Genomic DNA, 20,941 nt, shown 5'->3' on the forward strand with positions numbered 1-20,941 from the left:
GCTGTTCAAACAGACCGACCAGTGAGGCAGAGACACGCCGCTGGCCGGTGCGGTACAGTGGAGATATGGGTGGTCGAGCAAGCGTGCCTTGGTCTGGTCGACCATGCGTGCGTCCTATAGTCCATATTAGATGCTCAATAATCGTTTTGAGGTACGACAAAAGTTAAATGTTATAAAACTGTGGTCTATCTATATTTTAATATAGTTTTGAATACCTACTGAAGTGCCTGAATTAGCTTCCCTGATTTAATTAAAATAAGTAGCGAATTGCGTATATACGACTGAAGCCAACATATGATTTGTTTCAATCTAGCATCGTCTTTTCACTATAACCTATTCATATCCGGCTTAAATGATCTGTACATCCTGCAGTTCCGGAACCGGACACATACCTACCGCTGAAAGCAGAACAAAAAATCAATTGCTCTTCGAAAGTTGGACTATCTGAGAACGAAACTGGTCCCGATGCACGCGCTTCGAGATAACGCTAAACTGGTTCATTGGAGTGAAACTTTAAATGCATCATGTCATCCACTGGAGCCAATTTTTTGCTGTGCCTGGTAAAAAAAAAATGAGTGACACGTAAATTGTCTGCATAAATATCAAGAGATATAAAACACTGGAACATACTAAACCTGCTTAACTTGCCATGCTCATCCCCTTGCTCAATCACAAAGCACGCTTACGAAGCTAAACGATAAATAGTCCCATCTGTCGTCTTCAATAGACCGTGGCGACGCAGAAAGAGGTCCGCATTCGTCATCCATTGCGCTCACAAACCACCCGGCTCGGCCCACCACCGTGACTCATTAGACGTATCCTGGTTGTCGGCGGCGCCGCCTCATGAAAAACAGCCTGACCCGCTTGTTTACCATCGTCCCGGAGTGGTCAGCTCTCTGAGAGTTACGTTGGCTCGCGGGCGAATTCCGGCCGTGCCGGGCAGGGGTCAGGGCGAGCCGGGCGGACCGTGACCCTGTGCTCCCGGACACGATCGATGGGGAGACCCTCCCCTCCCCTCCCTCCGGAACCCCTCTGTTCGTTCCCCTCCTATCCTCTCTGTCCACCGGATGGCCTGTCCGGGACCGGGAGGGCAGCCAACACTGGGACGGAACTACGGACACGCGACGCGCAGTTCCGGCCGGGACCGACTGCCGCGCTCTTGTTTGGTATCCACCCGGCGAATATAGGCATTCACAGGTAACAAGTGGACTTGTGAGACAATTTATATTGCGTACAAATCTAGTGAAACTTACAACGTTTGATGGCTATAATTACGGAGCGAGCGAAGCGAGCGGAGTCTTTCCTTAGATTAACGGAAATTTCTGAGTATGAGCGGCCGGCCGGCCGGCCGGCCGTGGTCACGGTTTTGCAACGCTTATATCTCAGCAACCACTTGACCGATTTACACGGGGTAATTTTTGTAGAGTAGCTTCATTCCTTCTACCAAGTATTGGACTATTCGCGATGCATGTAGGTGACCCCTTATGCACGTGCCACGTGCAAAACGAAGAGGTGTCACTTTTGTAATTGTTGCAATATCTCGGTAACTACTTGGCCGATTGCGCTGAAAGTTGGCATGTAGGTAGGCACCCACTAGGCAATGCATATCCATGTGCCAGAGTTGGGGTGCTGCTGCACGTGCGCACGTGCAGGGGTCGATTCCAGATCTCGAGAACGGCTGGACCGATTGCGCTCAAATTTGGTACACGGTTACGGAGCAGTTAGTAGGGTGCCGTGCACAAGTCAGTTGGGACCCATTTTGCACGTGCGCACGTGCAGGGTGCCGCTTCCAGATCTCGAGAACGGCTGGGCCGATTGTGCTCAAATTCGGCACATCGCTAGAGACCGGTTAGTAGGGTGCCGTGCACAAGTCAGTTGGAGGTACCCCCTCGCAATTTCGCACGTGCAAGGCCCACCCTCTCGCTCGCTCGGTTAGTCGCCCCATAAGGCGCTATACTGGTAAGTAAGTACTTAAACCACATTTGAGGCCATGAGATCAACGCATGAAAGTTGAAACTCGCCTTCGACTCACATGCAGCTCGGTCTCCTGACACGACAAACTCACACTCATTGGTCAGCGTCTTGGATCTCCACCCAGGACTCAGCGGCACTAATCGGAGAATGATTGATTCCCGTTAGAGCTCCGATTCGGGTCAGGGCATGGTTCAGTGACGCTCTGACTGTCGACGTTTGGTCCGACGACACCTAAAGCGACTCTGGTTTAGTTATTGGTACAGTGAAATGTTTGGGTCAGCAATGGTTGGTAAAGTGACTGTATTTAGTCCAATGATTGGTATAGTATTGTTTTCCCGGTCTAGCGATGTGCCCGGTGGTGTGCCTTCTAACTTCTTTGTGAATGTCCATATCATCCGCTGATAATCATTGCTGAAAGAAAATATTCAAGCATTTGCAGAGACATATCTCCGTGTGACATGACACGACAATTATGCAAGTATCCAGCGGGGAAAAGCACTTACGTATAACATAAGAGCAGTGACTTCATGGCATTTAGCATTGCTCAAGTTTTGAGTTTCTGAGCTAGTTATGCCTGTCAGTTGGAAATGAGTTCAGTTGAGCCGCCGTAAAATTTATGAATGCCATTAGGACTGCGTAGTGCACCACGGTTTTGCAAAGCCGTCTTCGTTGACTTTCCTTGTACCTAACGATAAAAAAAGAATCGCAAACGCCATGGGAAAGGATAGGCTAGGTGTTCAACATGCAATGCGCGTGACGCTGGAATCTTCCGAGTAGCCGGCTGCACTAGCTAAATTATAATTTTCATATTAGGTGTGGTGGACATGGTGCCTATATTTCTAGTGATAATACATCGCTTTAGCATAGTCCTGTAGGGGAGAGTGGGGCAAAGCGGCCACCCGGGGCAAAGCGGCCATCCATCGTTTTAGCCCTCCACAGCTGGCGTCAGTTCCAATTTATGATTTTCAATTATACTTCTCTTTGCGGTCGTTCGAATGAGCCAGACCGGGGTTTCAGGCCCATCGCCATTGTTCTTTGAAACACGGAAAAGCATTTCTTGCCAGGTTACCAATTATGTTTACAATTTTTAAATGTTATTTTATTCCATAACCGTTTGGAATTTTTATAAGCGTTTTTGTCCATGCATTGCGTGGTTATCGTACATGCCTTCTACCAATTTTAATGCTTTTTACCCCACTAATAGCTGAGCTGGAATATTTTTGTCTCGGACGGTATGCGCGGGCAAAGCGGCCGGGGCAAAGTGGCCAGCCCCCAATTGGCCATAAGTTGTTTCCATCTGGATAAAAACATTATTTATATTCAAATGTGTCGTCATGCATTCATCTTGGCCACTTGTCGGTTACATGAGTTACCAAATTATGCAATTAAATGTTTTTCCAAGAAAATTCTTTCTTTGTTTAGCAATAGGTGGGAAGATAACAAAGTAAACATCTATCTTCCCTTAAACCTTGTCACCATCAAATACCCTAGTCGTGCATGAGGCAACTATTCTGTTTCTCATATCGGGACTTGAGAAGTCGCCAGTGGCCGCTTTGCCTCAGGGATGGGGCAAAGTGGCCAATATGCTATAGGTTTAAAGTTTTGTCAATATCTCCCATATGTGAACGCCTTTGGAAATGAAACGCAGTTGGAATAAAAGACAATTTAATAGGGATCACATTGGTATAGAAAGAATCTTTCCAAGTTTAAAAATCAAGCGTCGGCATCGTTAGAAACGTTAGGGTGGCCGCTTTGCCCCACTCTCCCCTACATAATGTTAAGGTAATTGATCAATCAAGAGACGTTCGTTCGTCAAAATTTGATCGAGTCGAGTCCTTGGCCTAATATCGCGACCATCGACTCAAGATTCAATGAATTCAGGAATAGATCTCGGGGTCTAATTTACATTTATGGGTGCAGAAATGCTTGAAACTAGAATGTATGTAAGACGTCGTTATACACACGTTGATTTTATAAATATTCAGCATATCTTTATCAATATTTTTAATCAATTCACTTAAATGATAAAACTTGAACCAGCTATCGCTCGTCATTGAGTCAAAGCACATGTGCGCCCAATTGGGCCACTGGATCGCTCACATCCGTCTTCCGCCTGGTTGCCGTGGAGATGTTCCGGGACCCGGGTCAGCTGGACGGTCACGTGACACGCTCACCCATCACGTGACACCTCTCTCTCCGTGTGACGCACCTGTGACGTCAGAGCGGCGGAGTGACGCGGCGGCGGGGCGGCGGCGGCGGCGTTGGGCAGTCACCGCCGCTCCGCCGTGGCCGAGGGAAGGGAGCCGCGTTGCGCGCCGCACCGCCTGTCGTTCTCAGCGGCTTGTTGAAGGAGTGAGAGGGGTGTGTGGACCACTGCTGTGACACCAGGCTCTCCACACAGAGCGACAAAGGAGCGCGGACCAGCAGAGGACCGTCTCAGCGCTCACAGGGACCTGGTCCCATTGATATCGTCACAGCCCGCATCATGGGCCCCAGGTGAGTTACAAAGATACTTCGGCTTTTCAAAGTCGCTATATTTCTGGTATTTGTAGCACTCGGAGGATGAAATAAAGAGCAGGTGACAATTAGGTACCCGTCTTTCGCTGCTTGCATTCGAATAAGTTTCAAACAGTAAGCAACAAAGCTATAGATCTCTTCTCGGTAACTCTGTGAATGTTACAAAATTTAATCCGTTGTTTATTTCAAATACTGGTTAGCACCTGTCAGATGCGCGACCCATTGTTTTATTGCTCAGGTGGGAACCTGAGTCTGGCAGCAGATCACGAATCATCCCACGGACTCTGCCAGGGAATCCTAGCTGTTCATGGAACTTCAAAACATCCCATCTTCCATCCTACCCTCTCCCTCTGTCTCGTGCCCTTCCTATCATTCTGTACCCTCCCCTCTGTCTCTCTCCCTCTGTCCTTGTAGACACTCAAGGAAGAAGACACCTATTGATACCTATTCCTATTTCTTTACTACAAGCGATTTCGAAAACATGCAATAGAATTATAGAAGCATCCTTGCATGCTGCGAACAGATCCGTGGGCGTTGTAAAAACCATGCCGATGAGAGCCATTTTAGTACGGGCGGCGTATCCTCCATACAGAGGCGCCCAGTGAGAGTGGACAGAGGGCGGGAGGCGGGAGAGAGAGAGAGGGAGGGCGCAGCTCCGGTGAAACCGGGCCGGGCTGGTGGCCGCGCCGGGCTGGCGGCTCCCATTGTAGGCCGCCGGCAGGCGCCTGCCCGCGCCGGATCACAAACAATGGTGACGGCAGTCGGCCGGGACACGCACATCACACAGCCGCGTTCAGAACACGCAGGATGGTCCGTCAGAGAGGATCGTGAGGGCTGAGCTCCGAGCGGCTAACGGGGGCCGACCGAGCCCCGAGAAAAGGGGAGAGCTTCTAAACGGGGCCGCCCGGTGCAGGCGCGGCACTGTGCGGGGGTGCGGGGTGTCTGGCCCCATTGCATAGCGAGCGGCAGTTTAGATGTGCCTTAACGGGGCGTCCGTGAGCCTTTCTGCATAGCCAATGAACGTCTTGAGTTGGGCTGGACGGATCACACACACACGGCGGGTTTTAATGGCTTCATCTGCACGTCAAAGCGAGGTCGATAAGGAAGTTAAAATTGCGTGTTCGGAGACAGAAAATGACACCTCGGGTCTGTACAGAGGCCGCCGCAGAGTCGGCCGGTCCAGTTCCGTGTCGTGAACGGACAATATCACCTCGCCGCAGCCTTGTTGAACCAAGGACGGCGTTACGCATGAGCTCTCACGCACAGAGGTGGACATACATGGACCGAATTCCAGAGGACGATAACAGGCCGCTCATTTTCCTCCAAAAGTCCACCAATGTCAGCACTTATTGTGTTAGAATAGCACTTTCGTCCTGTCAAAATCACTGCACAGAGACATTGCTATTTGGCTAGAACCCTCTTTGGGACGCTTGTGACCTCAGCGGTATAACTTTTGCCATCATTTCTCCTTCCATTCTCCCCATCCCACTCCTCTCCTCCGTTACATGGCCGACCGCGGTGGTCAGCCGTCCGTCCGTCCGTCTTGAGCCGCCCTCACCGCCGCCGCCGGGCAAGAGAAACGTCTCCCCTCCTCTCTCCTGCTCCTCCCGTCTCCCCCACTCTCTCCTGCGACTCGTGCGGAGGCCGGTCAGTCCAGACCAGACCAGACCTGGCCACGAGCGAACTGAGCTACGCAGTGGGTCGGTGCGGCGGGAACCAGTTCAGCTGGTAATTCCTGTCCAATATAGGATACGGTGGACAGTTTCGACGGGACAGTCGGGTTAGAGGGAGAGACGGAGAAAGAGAGAAAGAGAGAGAGAGAGAGAGAGAGAGAGAGAGAGAGAGAGAGAGAGAGAGAGAGAGAGAGAGAGAGACCGTAAAGTGAAAGAAAGAGTGACGGGTATGAATTGGAAATGTGCATTTCATTTAAAGGTGCCAATATGAATGACAAAATAGCGCGTACCAAAATGTATCAGTAGTGAAGCAAATAAAGTGTGCACAATAGCAGCTAATCGCACCATTATCATTTTAAGATCCCGGCTCCGTATCTGGCTCAGAAGGGAGCACGGTCGACAGGCTAATCACTGCACGCACGGGAGCCCTCTGATTACACGTGCCGTCTCTGCAATATCTCACCGACTGTCGCAATGTCGATATTTTCGTGACCTGGCTGACAATGGCTCCTTTCTGACTGCCGGACAATGCAGCTGCGTTTGGTAACTGTGTGCAGCGGGCATGGCGGTTTTGTGAGCACCGTGAAGGGACGCAGAGTGGGCTGGGATCGCTGGCAAGGTCGACACGTCAGAAAGGGTACTTACAGAGACGGGGAATCGTGGGACAGGGCCACACTCTGCTGGGCCACTGGAGTCTTGTCTTGTATCTGTCGCATATTTGAGAAAATGCTTAGTAAGTGTGTGAGAGAGCTGCTACTGGGAAAAATCAGGACAGTGATACTAGCCTGAAGTTGATTTTTTTATAATCCGTCACATTGCGCTCCAGTGGAAGGAAATGGTTTAAGGACTTTCAAAAATGCTGAAGTAAAATGAAGAGCTAGTAAGTCATTCCACATGTTTAGCAGAGCCAGGGTAGACTTATGTAAGTAGGTACCTAAGTGTCTCTGAGCCCAACAAGGAAAGTTACACACCAACATCATCCATCCTTCACCGTCACCACTACCGTCACCACCAGTCACCTGGTAATTATTCACCGGACATTCGACGACATCCGGTCCCGCAACACAAAGGTCCCCGCCGCCGACATCCGGTCAGGGGCGTGTCGATAACGAAAACGGCCCACGTCAGACGCCTTACGTAAAGACTTCGCCAAATCCCTTCCACCAGCCTCGCTACCGTGAGGCAGCTACTGTGGTGTTTTCGCCAACATTAGGCGGTGACAACATTAGTGACTCGGTTGAGATTAGTCGAGCTGAGATAATAATTAAAGGAAAATATTCAATGGCAGGATACATATGTTTTGCCCCAACCCAGTCAAAATGCCTCGTCGGAGTGCCGTTCTAAAAACTTCTCGTCCCTGTACGTTTTAGCCTCCTGTCTTGTGAAATTTGATAGCAAAATTAAAAACTAACTGGCGCTCATTGCATGCATAGGTAAGCATGGACGATCAACGATGCGTCCCTGATCATCCAGTTTGCACGTATGCAGAGGTGTGACACCGTCGAGAGTTGTTAAACGCTCTATTTTTTATACAGCCTTAACCCGTTTTCCACGCTGTGGAGCCGCTGCGGTCGCTTCTGATTCGCATCGCTGAATAAATTACCCTCCTTCTGACGCGTCTAGATTTAACGACCGCAGACTCCTCTGGTGGTCTGCACTCCGCAGAGCTGGTTTCATGTTGACTTACTTGTCCGTTGTGTTGCTGCCGGACTAGTGCTAGGGTTTGAATTCCGTGAAGGTTTTGGCATCTTAGTTTTGAGCTGTACGTGTGAAGCTGGAGCCTAGATCAACTCATTCCTTCGCCTGTGTCCTGTGCCGTGAGTTATTTGACCCAGTACTGTCATGTTGGCATCCCTACCGCGCGTGCCGCGCCTCGACTCGCTGTTCCAGTCCGCTAATCCGTCTACTGGGGGATCTCGGTCATCTTCGGCACGCTGCTGTCACCATGGAGCTGTGTCACCGGACCAGTGTCACCAGTCGGTGTCATCACTGGTGTCATCACTGGTGTCATCGGTGACCTGATTCTGACCGCAGCGGCTCCCGCACGGCCCACATGGTGTCATTAGGTGCTTGGCCGCGCAGCTATTGTCTGAGCTCGCCATGAATAGAGGCCGCTCGTCGGCGGCAGTCATTTCGCCAGTCAGGGCGGAATATTACAGCCCAGAGCGGACGCCGGTAAATACCAGGCCTAAGGCCGCCGTATCGCCACATGCGAAGGTATTTACGGGGCGAAATGCCGTGATGAAGGCCATCGTGATTACCTTTTAGGGGATACAACCGCTCCACAATTCTTTTTCACAAATGTTTTATGACGGTTTTTAGCTCAGCTTCAACGGATGCTACCTGATGTTATCGATAAGTCATTCAAGCTTAGCTTGACGACAATGTTTGATATCCGTAAATAGAGCCTGGATAAAATGCCAGCGCCACTAGTTTGCTCCCTATTGCGCTAAAAACCGTTCGTAAGTATTGGAGGTCACCTCTAACCACTCTGGTGGGCCGCTGGGGCCGGGCCGATGGCGGCGGTTGGCGGGCTGGCGGCCCTGCCGTGGAGCGTGACTTCAGGGCTAAAGGGCCCCGCCCGCCGCGTGTGGCGCCGCGCCGGTCCGCTCCATCCAGGAGTCACGAACAACACCTGCTCCCTCCCTCTCCCTCCATTCCTCCCTCCCTCTCCCTCCTCTGTCGTGCCTCAGCCTCCACACCGCGCCCGATCACGACTCTATAGCCGAGTCTAGCTGACAGGACAAAACGGCGCTGAAGACGGCTTCCGGCTGGCCCGAACAGCTGAAAGCCGAGCCTAGTGAAACTTGTAACGAGCTGTTTGGTTTGTATGTCTGGCTGTACGGGAGACCATTGTAAAGCTGCGACATTTTAATGAGCTCTTGGTCTTGCTTCCTTGTTTTGAAAGATTATATTCTTTGTTGGCGCTACCACACGACAAAAGCGTTGACTCAGCTCAGCTTTGCGGCTGTGTCAGAGGGATTAAGGACAACTTAAGACTAAACCACGCCGCTCCCCGACAAATGTAGGTATTGATGTCAGAGCCTTAGAACATGAATGTTGATGCATCTAAAAATGCCGAGCCGATAGTAAAGTATACATTTTGTGTGGATAAACAGTGAGCACTTAATTATTCCAGCATACATAATGTTGCGATTTCGTTATAATTTAGAGTATCGCTTCAGATCCTACATCTTAGAACGTCACCATATGTGCGACATACGACAATGTCGCGTGCAATATCACCTGTAGCCGTACTTGGCCTTTACCATAGCCCGATTCTCCTTTGAGTCCACTGGCCGGCCCGGCTCTCAGCTGATTGTCAGTCTCCCTACCTCCCGTCCCCTACCCAGGTTCGACCGTTATCCGGACTCAGTCTGTCCCCGGCTCTGAACACGCGCTCACACGCCGCCCCAGTTCATTCAATTCTCCCCCGTACCGGACCCGCCGGCGGTCCTCAGCTGGGGAGCCGCGCCGCCTGTCAGACCCAGCAGTGGAGCGGTCAGTTCCGGGGTGTCGCCTCTGCTGCCTCCGCCGCCGCCGCCGCAGCCGGCCGCTGACCCACTGGCCTATATGGCGACCCAGCGCGCGCATCCGCCTTCCCACCGGGCCGCGGCGGCGTCCCCAAAACAGGTCGGCGGGCGGCGCGCGCGCGCGTGGAAGATGGCCCCGCCCGCGGCATCGCTCGGAGCTCGGTCAAAGTCTGCCGGTCACCTCCGGGAGATGATCGAGAGAGAGAGAGAGAGAGAGAGAGAGAGAGAGAGAGAGAGAGAGAGAGAGAGAGAGAGGCGAGCGTCACTGCCGCGTCACCACGCGGAGGACGCTCCCCAGCTGTCGCAAGCTGCCGCTGACGTCATAACTGCAGGGAAAGTTATTGGTCGGCGCGACCTGGCGGCACAGCGCCGGACCGGCCAAACGCCTCCGGGCGGGCCGGACGGTCCGGTCCGGCTCCGGTCCGGGTCCGGACGGGTCCGGGAGGTGCGTGTGCGGGCGCTGTGACCCCTGACGAGCCGGAGCCGGCGCCCCGTCAGCCGTCGGCGGCCTCTTTCTGCAGTAGCGGCGGCCACATCCGGCAGTTTTACTGGGAACGCGCGGCGAGCGACGATGAAATGGGGCGTCGGCGAGCCTGAGAAAGCCGCGTGTGGGACGTCAGTGCAGACAGGCTGACTAAATCCAGAAACGCTTTAGTGCAGTGACATATTAAAAAAACCTCATGTCAATACGGTCACCTATGTAACGGTGGGTGTGTTATATTGTCTCGGATTCTCTTCACCTTGTTTGACCAGAATATGACGACACGGCAAATCTCTCCTGGCTCCTCAGAATCTGGCACTCAGCGATCTGGCAGAGAGCCAGCGCTGCTCCCAAGACTAGCTCACTGTGCTGCCCACATCGGCAGCGGCCCACTTTCGACTGGCCAAATGTTTCGACGAGTTTATGCAGCAGCATGGCTGGGGCGGCGGATACAGCGCGGTTTTGCATAACCCCGTGCACGAGTTAGTCTTCGTTGCCATAAACGGTTTGAATCGAGTCATAGCGATCGAAAAACTCCGCGCCGCTCCCACTAGCTTATCTCGCCACCCTCGCCAGCCTATCTCGCCACCCTCGCTAGTCGCTACCCTATCTCGCCGTGCCCGCCGTCGTCTGCTTGTCAAACCGCCTCCGACTTCCGCTATGAACGTGACCTAACGGTGGTGGCCGCCGAGCAAACGGTGTCGGACGGTCGTGTTGGCACCGTTCGCGACCGCCGCCGCCGCCGCTGCTGCCTCCGGCGTGTCATCGCTGTTGGCACGGTACCGCTGCAGCGCGCGGCACGCGCCGGCACGCGCGGCTGGGCTACAGAGCGGCTGAGCTGCAGCTCAGTTCTGCCGAGCTGCAGGAACAAAGCTCTGGTCCGTGAGCTGCAGCCAGACCAAAGTTCCGGACGTGAGCTGCAGCCGTACCAAAGCTCCGGCCCGTGAGCTGCAGCCGTACCAAAGCTCCGGCCCGTGAGCTGCAGCCGTACCAAAGCTCCGGCCCGTGAGCTGCAGCCGTACCAAAGCTCCGGCCCGTGAGCTGCAGCCGTACCAAAGCTCCGGCCGTGAGCTGCAGCCGTGTCGGGAGGTGTCGGGTCACGGCTGCCGGAGCGCCGCTCCCGTGAGCCGGCAGACGCGCGTGGGAGGTGGAGAGAGACGCCATCGGGGCCAGCGGACCGGATCCGATGGGCCGGGCGGCTGGGTCAGACCGAGTCATCTCTGTTTGACTCGATGTTCGGCTCAACGGCGCCTACTCTTACACAAGCTGGTGGGAAGGGCCGTGGCCCGTGTCGATAGCCAACGGTTAAAGCCGCCATCGGCACTAACAATGGACACTAACCTTCTAAAGTGGCAGTTATAGGACAGACTCTGCTCCCTGCCTACCATATCCGGGTGCTACCCCACTGTGACCCGCTCCCATTTAGAACAGAATGACCCATCTGAGGCCCATATCGGTTCTCTGCGTCCCGTAAATAGTTATCGGTCTCTGAGAGCTCCCTCGGCGCTAAAGGAGCAGACGTTCTGTGGCCCAGAACGCGAGCCACCATCGTTCATTAGTTACAGCTCAGAACCGGGCTGGAATTTCGGGAATGTCGCCGATGAATAAGCGCCATAGTGGCACACTTTATGCTTTAGGTGCTGGCGAAGGTTTGGTGCTTGTGATTGGAGCAAGTGAATAGACCCGCTACAAGCAAATAGATCCGGTTTGTTCATATCCGGTGTGAAATTTCTAAACCGGATGCATACGAATTGGATCGGATTCATCCTCGGTGGACCAGGCCGGGTGAAAGTCCTGCAGCGGCGGCAGTGCGGGACAGCAGCAGCCTCAAGTGGCTGAAGGTGTCTGTGAAATGTTGCAATGCTTGTAATCAAGAAAGTGTGCGTTTGATGAATTGGTTGTCAGCGTGACACACCGGAAATAACAGTGAGAATGCATAAAACATGAGCAATGGATTAAACCAACACCAATCTTACCACTTAAATTGAGTACTGGCTTATTTGTTCTTTTTATATCACCAAAATCAACTTTACTGGCTACGATTCAACTTCACACAGCTGAGTGACTCCGGGCCCGTCGGTTCCGGTGCAATGAACCGGGTCTGGTACCGACGCTCGCTCCGACACCGTCCGTCACCGTTACCTGCCGTCCAGGTTTTTGTGCCGTCCGTGTCCGCGGCTGTGACCGACCAAAGTCCGTGTGTCTGTGTGTGTTCGTGTGCCGTGAGTCGTGTGTGTCGTATTGACTGTAAATGGGACTGTGATTGAGGTATGTGATTGTGACTGATCAGAGTTCGTGTGTTTATGTATGTGTGTTTGTGTGCGTCTTTGCGTGTCATGTGACGGTGACTTATTCGAAGTAGATGTGTCTGTGTAATTGACTGTGACTGTGTCCATAACTCTGACTGACCGATGTATGTGTCCCTGTGTGTTTCAGGTTACCATGGGCGTGTTCAGCCGCCCTCCTGGTATTCGTATTGCTCTGCCGATCAGCCACAGCGCTGGAAAAAGGTGAGGAACACATCCAAATGGCGCCCATCTCAGCAGATCTAAGCTTCGTGTGTCCTCTTCTACTGTGTGCGCGATTGCTATATGACAGATCTGTTTAATAGTGACTGGGCTGCATCAGCCTCTGTTATCTTTTCATACAAAAAAAAAATCCTGACAATCCGATATCTTTTCGGAAACTCTTTTCAAACAGCCGAAAGAACGAGCTGGTGAGACATTCGCTCAATCTTTCAATAAAACATCCACATGATGTCATTTTAACAAAAAATCTGTTCTTCTGATAGAAACTTTATCTAAAAAATTAAATTGTGGCTTGGCGAACTCGTTTCAGCTCGCTTGTTTCAGCATCATGCTGTCATACATAAATTCAGATTACGTGACATCCTGCAATGTCGAGCATGAACAGGAAAACTGAGCAGTAATGAGGTCGCGGCACTTCCTCGAAACATTCTCCATTCATTTTCTGCGCAATAGGTAAATATGTTCCTAATTAAAAGAGTGCGCATGCCAGTGCCGTTCGCAACGAATAAGTCATGCGTCCCTTACTTCAGTGGCAGAAAGTCAATTCAGACCACTTACCGGATGCACAGACGACCTGATTCGTAATAGTTACTCAGGCCGGGGAATATTTCCTTAAGCGTAGGCGGGGTGGCGCGAGCAGTTATTGAGCCATCACACTAACTCCTGGGGCTGCTCCGGCAAATACCGACCTGAATTTACATGTTTACTCTCTTCGACACGTCCACAGCAATCACTGCCCTGGGCAGGCGCGGGGAGCCGCGCTGAACGGAGCGTAATTGTTATTTACCGCACCGCCCAACCGGAGCCGGGTCCTATCCGGAAGCATTTCGGGAGAAGTGAACCAGGCCTCGGACCAATCCGCTACTTTCAGCGGGGACAAAAACGACGCGGACGAGGGAAACCTGCGGCGAGCGCGGCGCACGCGCGCGCTCAGCTGACGCGCTCGCGAGAGGCAGTCATGGCGCAGCTGACCGCTGTGCTCATGCACCGCTAAACACACCGCCAAAACAATGCCAAACGGACCGGCCTCGGTCCAACAGACGGCTGCGGTCGCTCTGCGCCTCCCGTTAGCCTCGCAGAGTGGCTGTTATGGCCGTTTGGGTCAGCCGCTGCTGCCCATTGGGTCAGTCAGATGAGGGCGGCTGAGTGACTCAGAACGGTGGGTAACGGTTTGGATATCTGGGTCCGGCCCCGCGGGGTAAAAGCATGAGGCGCGTATTGGGGACGGAACGCGCCGAGGCGAGGCCGAGGTGCCGCAAACGGAGCCGGGTTCGCATGGCGGGCGTCGGACGTTGCGAAACGGCGGCGCACAGAGTTGCACAAGCACGCTCGCTGGTTGTTTTCCTCATTCCGGTCCGATGGTTCGATGGCGGTGTGCCTGAGCCGGGGCGCACGGACAGACTGAAAACTGGGACAGGGATGGCGGTATGTCCCCTCATCGGATTATGGACGGACGCGCAGAGTTTTTTGCTCGGATTTTTACGCGGCCTGGCTCAACAATAGGGACATAAATCTGGCGTGGACTCCGCGTTAAAGTAGAACACGTTCGGGTCTTAGAAAATGTGCGACTTTCATTCACCGGCTTACAGTCGGCAGACGGAAAACTGAGCAATTCAGTATCGTGTTTCTGTGTAGACAAATTGTAAATGCAAGACGTATGTTTGTGCAAAGTTTCTTGAGTAATTATGGCATTGATAGGTATTTGAAGAATAAAAGACAAGGCCACGGCTGAATTTTACGAATCATTTCTAGCAAACCAACAGTTCCATAGCAATCTTGGGCTTTCGTCATACGACCTCAGAGAACACGCTATTTGCTCCGCCGGATGTCGAATGACGCTGCACGCTTCACGATACCCGCCTCAGCAGTCGACGGCGCAGTCGACCCGGAGATCAAGAGGTCACGGACCTCCGCCGCCGACTCATAGCGCTGCACGTGACGCAACTTGCGCATGAGGTCACCGGCCGCGCCCCGGGGCGGTCAGGGGTCACGTGTCTCCGCTCTGTGGAGAGTGACCCGGGTCACCTTTCACGGGAGGCGTTCTCGTCTCAGTGTGTGTGGCTGGGTGGTGACCGGTCGCAGCGAGCGCTGGTCGTAAATCGACCCCCTCACGTCACTGGAACATCACTGGCGGATCCAGACTTGCGTTTTGGGGGGGGGCCAACTCATGCAGGAGCCAAACCTAGGGTACCCCCAAATCCTGTTTTCTCATCGGATTTAGGCCACTTATTTTTCGTCACAGCCCTGACACTATGAATATTTTTTTTAACTAAAAATAAAAATATATAAATGGTAGCCCACCCGACCCATGCCTTTATATTACTTTGTAAACACTTACTATTGCTTTTGTCGACCAGTTAACCCGCTTCGAGTCAGTGCTTGGGTCCCTTTGCGGGCCGGGAGGTGGTAAAACGGGAGGTGGTCTAACTCGGCTCCTGGGCCAGGCACTGATTGAACTGTGCTTCATTATCGCTTGGGGGAGGGGGCAAACGGGCCACTTTAGGCCTCTGGGAAGGGGGCATGGCCCTAAATGCCCCCTCCCTGGATCCGCCAGTGTAAGAGACCATTGGAGCTGCAGTTGAGTACCTCAGACGTCAGGGTACGTCCTCAGATGTATAGGACTCGCATGGAGACCTCTTATGCTATAGTGGACTGAAAGGACCCAAAGGAGCCTGTCTAGGGCTCCCGGAGATAGACGTGGGCCCTCAGGAGCCCGCCAGAGCCCCCAATGAGGGATAAGTGAGGGATACCAAGTGCCTGCAATTGCATATTGCATAAGCCATAACGCCATTACAAATCAATATAATATGTACCAGTGGCAGATCCAAGGGGGGCCACCCCCCTTGGTGCCCGGGGGCACCACAGGCCTGTCAGGGGCACCACCGGCCTAGCAGGGGCACTACCAGCCCGCCAGGGGCACCACAGGCCTAACAAGGGCACCACGGGCCTGTGAGGGGCCCCACAGGCTAGGCTTGTCAGGGGCACCCCAGGTCTGTCAGGGACACCAGAGACCTGCCAGGGGCGCCGCCGGCCTTGCAGGGGCACCATGGGCCTGTCAGGGGCACCAGAGGCCTAGCAGGTGTACCACAGGCCTTACAGGGGCACCTTGGGCCTGTCAGGGGCACCACAGTCCTGTCAGGGCCCAGGGGCACCAGCGGCCTAGCAGGGGCACCACAGGCCTGCCAGGGGCACCACCGGTCTAGCAGGGGCACCACCGGCCTCGCAGGGGCACCATGGGCCTGTCAGGGGCCCCACCGACCTCGCAGGGGCACCACCGGCCTCGCAGGCATCACGGCATCACGCAGGGGCACCTTGGGCCTGTCGGGGGCATCACGGGCCTGTTGGGGACACTTTAGGCTTGTCAGGGGCACCACAGTCCTGTCAGGTCCCAGGGGCATCAGCAGCCTAGCAGGGGCACCCTAGGCCCGCCAGAGGCACCACAGGCCTGCCAGGGTCCAGGGGCACCGCAGACCTACCAAGGGCACCACGGGTCTGTCAGGGGCACCTCAGGCTCCCGTGCCCCCCCCCCCCCCGATCCGCCAGTGATGCCACACCACGCGAAACACCGCCAACTCCCAGCTACCGCGCCATAAACACGTGCCAACAAGTCTTTTTTGAAGGTCGACTCCACTCGCGCAACTTTTGACTGACCCTCACTGCTACCATATTGCTTCCATATTATGCTGTGGAAAGCTTTACTTCACCAAGTGGCTAAAAACCTCCATCAAGGTATATTTTCTTAGCAATTTTTCTTACGTTTTGGGGGGGGGGGCCAAACAGGCCACTTTAGGCCTTTGGGGGGGGCCATGGCCCCCGTGGCCCCCCCCTGGATCCGCCAGTGTGGAACATTACCAGCGTCGCCTCTCGGATTAAAGTTGACACTTTAATGGGCGCACAGCTGAGAGGAGACTCCCAGTTAATTACGGGGTTTGTGGTGGGGCTCGAGACAGCCAACGATCACTGCACTCCCAAATATAACTGAGACTCCCCGTCTCTCATGAAAACATCATCAGCCGTCACCGAGTTTCTCAGATCTCCTTCAATCAGCGGTGAATGTATCAGCTCTCACGGTGAGCTCTGCTCCTCTGTCTGCCAGCAGCGGCCGTTCCCACCCCACTCCCAGGGCGGCGCGCACAGCGGTGCACTCCTGGCTCGTCGTGCCGCCCGGTCATGGTTCGGGGAGCACGTGAGGAGTGCACGGAGGTTGCACAACGGGCGGAGACGGTAACGCAAGGGGTGGCTCAGGCGGCGCAAAAAGACGAGGGCTGGGGAGCCGCGTTCCAGGCTGGTCTGTCTAGATTAGTATGTTTTTCTTTAGAATTTAAACAAAAGTTTGTGAAAAAATATTAAGTGTGTCCATGAAAATGTATTGATGATGTACGTAGCGTCGCCCTTGACCAACTTTTCAAATCTTCAATGACGCTTTGAGTTATACGTCACACATCCCCACGAATTTCCCATCTTTTTCGAGAATCTCATGTTCCAGCCTTTAGCTCTCCTCCTTCGTAGATTTACAATCTTCCTGATCCCCAGTCACCGTCCTTGTCTGTCGTCGGCCGACTGACCAGCAGAGCCTGATCCCGCGGACGGCGGCACCGGCCACAGCCGACCAGTAGCGGCGCGATATCACGATGAAAGTGTTACCTGTCGGTACCGCGGTGGCTTCGATGTGGAACGTCTCTAGCGGTGTTGAACGCGTACAGGAGATATGTGTGTGATTGTGGGGATAAAGCTTGAGCGACGTAACCAATGTGACAATGTTCATGCCTAAAATTGCATATCAGCAAATCTGTCTTTGAACAGATTTGCAGATTGTAAGTGACTGCGAGGTGGAAATTGAAATAAACGTATTGCCAGTTCTATTACCTTGCTTACAAATTAAGCTTTAAACAAGCTTCTTGTATTTATTTGTATGTGTTTTGATTGCTATTGCTTTCTTTCAAGTGAAATACTTGTCCACAAATTGTGGAAGGAAGAGCGTTAATCTACTCTTCTCGTTAGTCGTTTGTATGCTCGTAGTAAGTCAAATTAGTCATTCCTACTACAATGTCTCGCGTGTGATTGTGAGCATTCAGAGCGATGAGTAATCGCCTCCAATCTCCGGTGAAATTATGTGTCCCTTCCGGGAGTGCTGAGGTGAAATCGGCTGCTGAGCGCCGCGCAGTGGCACGCGGTGAGTGGCAGTCTTCACAGAATGGACCGACGGTCCCACCGTGTTGGAGAGATGCTGTCGGTCATACGGTTAAAGAGTTACGTAATCGTCGCACATGCTTGCCCGCTGGTTGTTAAGTTCACTGTTCAGTGGCTAGAGACATGTGCGTGCAGTAGAGTTCCTAGAAGCGTCTCTACTCGATATGCTACCTGACAACATACCTAAAAAACTGCTGCACTTAATGCTATACTAGCCTTTTATAAGGTCACATCTGCTTTGCAAGCTTGACCTATTTGGAGTGTATCTGTTTGCTTATGCGTGTTTACGAGAAACTACATTTTATTGCGATAACATACGATAAATCAGGATTTAGTGCAGACCAGAGACATCAAGAACCGAATCGGCTGTCCTCGTCTGTCCCTGGCGACACACAATGCCTGCTGACCTGTACTGACCCGTGCCGACATCCCGAGACGCATCTGTAATTTGTCTTTGACCTAGCCATGACCCAGCTGTGAACCGTTGTTTGCGGCTTGCCTGTGACTTTGGTACACCTCTGACCCGTTTCTGACCCATTTCTGACCCGTTTCTGACCCGTTTCTCTGCCTCTTCAGGTGCAGTAAAGCCCGGCAGCTGTCCAAGACACGTCCTACCGGCCAGCAGATGCATCTGGGAACAGAAGGACGAATGTGAAACAGACTCAGACTGCAGCGGCGTCGCAAAATGCTGCTCCACGGGATGTGCAAAATTCTGCGTCATGCCGCTTTACACAGGTAAGCGGTGGGTTTTATTGAGGAAAGTTTCCAAAACACTCGAACCAGGCTGTCATTTTTGTCGCTTGCAGCAACACGAACGTCCTCCGATGCCGGGTATTTTTAGTTCCTTGGAATCCTCCGATGTCGGAGGTTGCTAGCTCCTCGGAGTAGCAGCTGTGCTGCTCTGCTGCAGACACCTTACATCTTACATCGCAGTCCACCAAAGAGGAAAGTTGTCGCAGATACATCTTTTCAAACATCGAGCTTCCTGGAGACTGTGGCTCGCCTTCTGTTGGCCGACCAGCCAACACATCCGGACGAAACGGACAGGTGGAGCAGCAAGCTGGAAACAAACAGACGAGCCAAGGAAAGACAGGCTTGCCAGCTTTGGCAGGAAGTCCTTAGTCTAGCCCGCAGCGGCTGAGAGGCGAACCAAGAGACGGAATAGACTACTCCAGATGTTACAAACGCCAGTGATTGTCAAGCCCGCGGTAGCCCGAGCGAGCGGTAGTCGAGCGAGCGGTAGTCGAGCCAGCGACGGGCGGGCTGGCGGTAGTCGAGTCGGCGGCGGCGGCGGCGGGCCGGACCGGCCCAGCCCGCTCCGGTCCGGCCCGGTCCGGCGGCCGGCGGTCCAGTTTCGCTCTCTGTGACACACTGGCCCAGAGCGAGGAGGCTCCTTCCAGGATGTCCACCCGGAGCCGGTCGACCGGTCCCCGTCCGACCGGTCAACAACAACGACCGGCCCGGCGACAACAGCGCGAGCGGGTCAAACGCGCTGGATGAGTGGATGAATAGTGGTGATCGAGGGCTGATAGTTGTAGAGCTGTTGAAGCTTAGCGTGGTAGATATTTCACCGGAGGTATATGAGCAGCCAGAACCGTTACACTTGCGGTTTTAATATCACAGAAAAAGTGACTGAAAGTGCTCGTAATCCGGTAATAAGTTTCCACCCAATTTTCGTTTAACTGTGTCATCGCTGATGGCCTGGAAAACGGGTTTCTAACGGCGATCTTTCGCACGTTGAACGCTCCACCCAGCGGTCTTAGAGCAAGCTTCTTGATTCAATAGTATGATATTCCAGGACACAGCATTTATCATTGCCTTATGACTGGAAAATGAAATTTTATTTCCGATCTTCCTGGTATGCCGCAAGCGGTGCGCCGAGTGCCGGTTTAGCCAGTGTGGACTCAGCTGGCGTACAAGTCCGCGTGGTCTGACCTATGACTACAACCGACTGTATGGTCAGGTCAGCTGGCCGCCCTCGGTCCATGGTCAGCTGATGGTGCCGTGCTGGAGCTCAGCTGATGGCGCCGTGTCGGGACTCAGCTGACCCGCCGGGCGCCGGGCGCCGGGTCCGGCTGGGTGGGCGGTGCAGACGGGGTCACCGACCCGACCCAGTGCGGGATGCAGCCGACCGGCCGGCACTTTCTCTGCAGACGGCCGCCCTGCGCCCTGCCTTATCTGGACGGCAGCCAGCGCGACCCTCCGCGGGAACACGCGAACGGCACGGACGGCATGCAGACAGATAGTCAGACAGGCTTAGGTACAGATAGGCTGAAGAGTGACATGGTGACCGTTAACGTTTCGTGACATTAATGTCAACTATGCTGTAAACGTCATAACGCGTTGTTTTGATGGTTTTGTGAATGCTTCGCTACCTAACTCAGTGTGGAGCATTTTGAGTCCTAAATATAACTTGCCAGTGAGCCATGTCCTACCAGACTGACTTCCTCTATCTCTCCGTTTCACGTGTGCCCCTCTGACCGATGTCCGTCTATTCCTTCCAGCGTGCGAGCAGCAGCTGAAGAACTCACTGCGGCGCAGTAAGTCGCTGAGCGGCGACGCGGCCCGGCGGGTGCGTCTTCCCGACTGTACCCCCGAGGGCCAGTTCAAGTCCGTCCAGTGCGACCCCTTCAAGGGATTCTGCTGGTGCGTGGACGACAATGGATTTGAGCGGCCCGGCACCCGGGCACGGTCCCTCGAGCTCACCAACTGCTCCAGTAAGTAACGCCGTGGTCACGGGCTACTTAGCTTTGTTATTATCTAGCTTATAAAGGTATATCATTAATGAGTTTTAGCCTTGCTAGACGATCGCACATGCACCTTACATCATAATTTCATGTTTGTTCAAAGCACTCAGCTAACCAGCATGCCAGGGTCATGAATAATAGCGTGATCCCATTCCATGCTACGGGTTAATTCGCATCACGAATTTAGAACAATTCAATGTCGTGTCCGATAAAAACAAACAAATCTACGAGGATCATGCTTAAAAACAGTTGTCGACAACATTTTTGAAATGTTCACATTCCTATAAAGTACTAATCG

General features: G+C 53.3%; 1 protein-coding gene across 4 annotated transcripts in view; it reads left to right on the plus strand.

The window, feature by feature from the left end:
* The first annotated feature begins 4,232 nt into the window (after positions 1 to 4,232).
* Positions 4,233 to 20,941, plus strand: part of LOC122382571 — a 34,696-nt gene continuing 17,987 nt past the window's right edge. For 2 of the 4 annotated variants that reach the window (XM_043368082.1, XM_043368083.1), the window contains exons 1-4: positions 4,233 to 4,470; positions 12,615 to 12,688; positions 18,473 to 18,631; positions 20,401 to 20,613. In XM_043368082.1, coding sequence (XP_043224017.1) covers positions 4,460 to 4,470; positions 12,615 to 12,688; positions 18,473 to 18,631; positions 20,401 to 20,613 — 457 coding nt within the window. In that variant the 5' untranslated portion in view covers positions 4,233 to 4,459. Of the gene's footprint in view, positions 4,471 to 12,614; positions 12,689 to 18,472; positions 18,632 to 19,565; positions 20,157 to 20,400; positions 20,614 to 20,941 lie in introns of those variants that run through there. The other 2 variants (XM_043368084.1, XM_043368086.1) reach the window with 2 other exon arrangements.

This window comes from Amphibalanus amphitrite, unplaced genomic scaffold, assembly GCF_019059575.1.
Source record: "Amphibalanus amphitrite isolate SeventyFive unplaced genomic scaffold, NRLGWU_Aamphi_draft 000142F_arrow, whole genome shotgun sequence".
In the NCBI taxonomy this organism is placed as follows: Eukaryota; Metazoa; Arthropoda; class Thecostraca; order Balanomorpha; family Balanidae; genus Amphibalanus; species Amphibalanus amphitrite.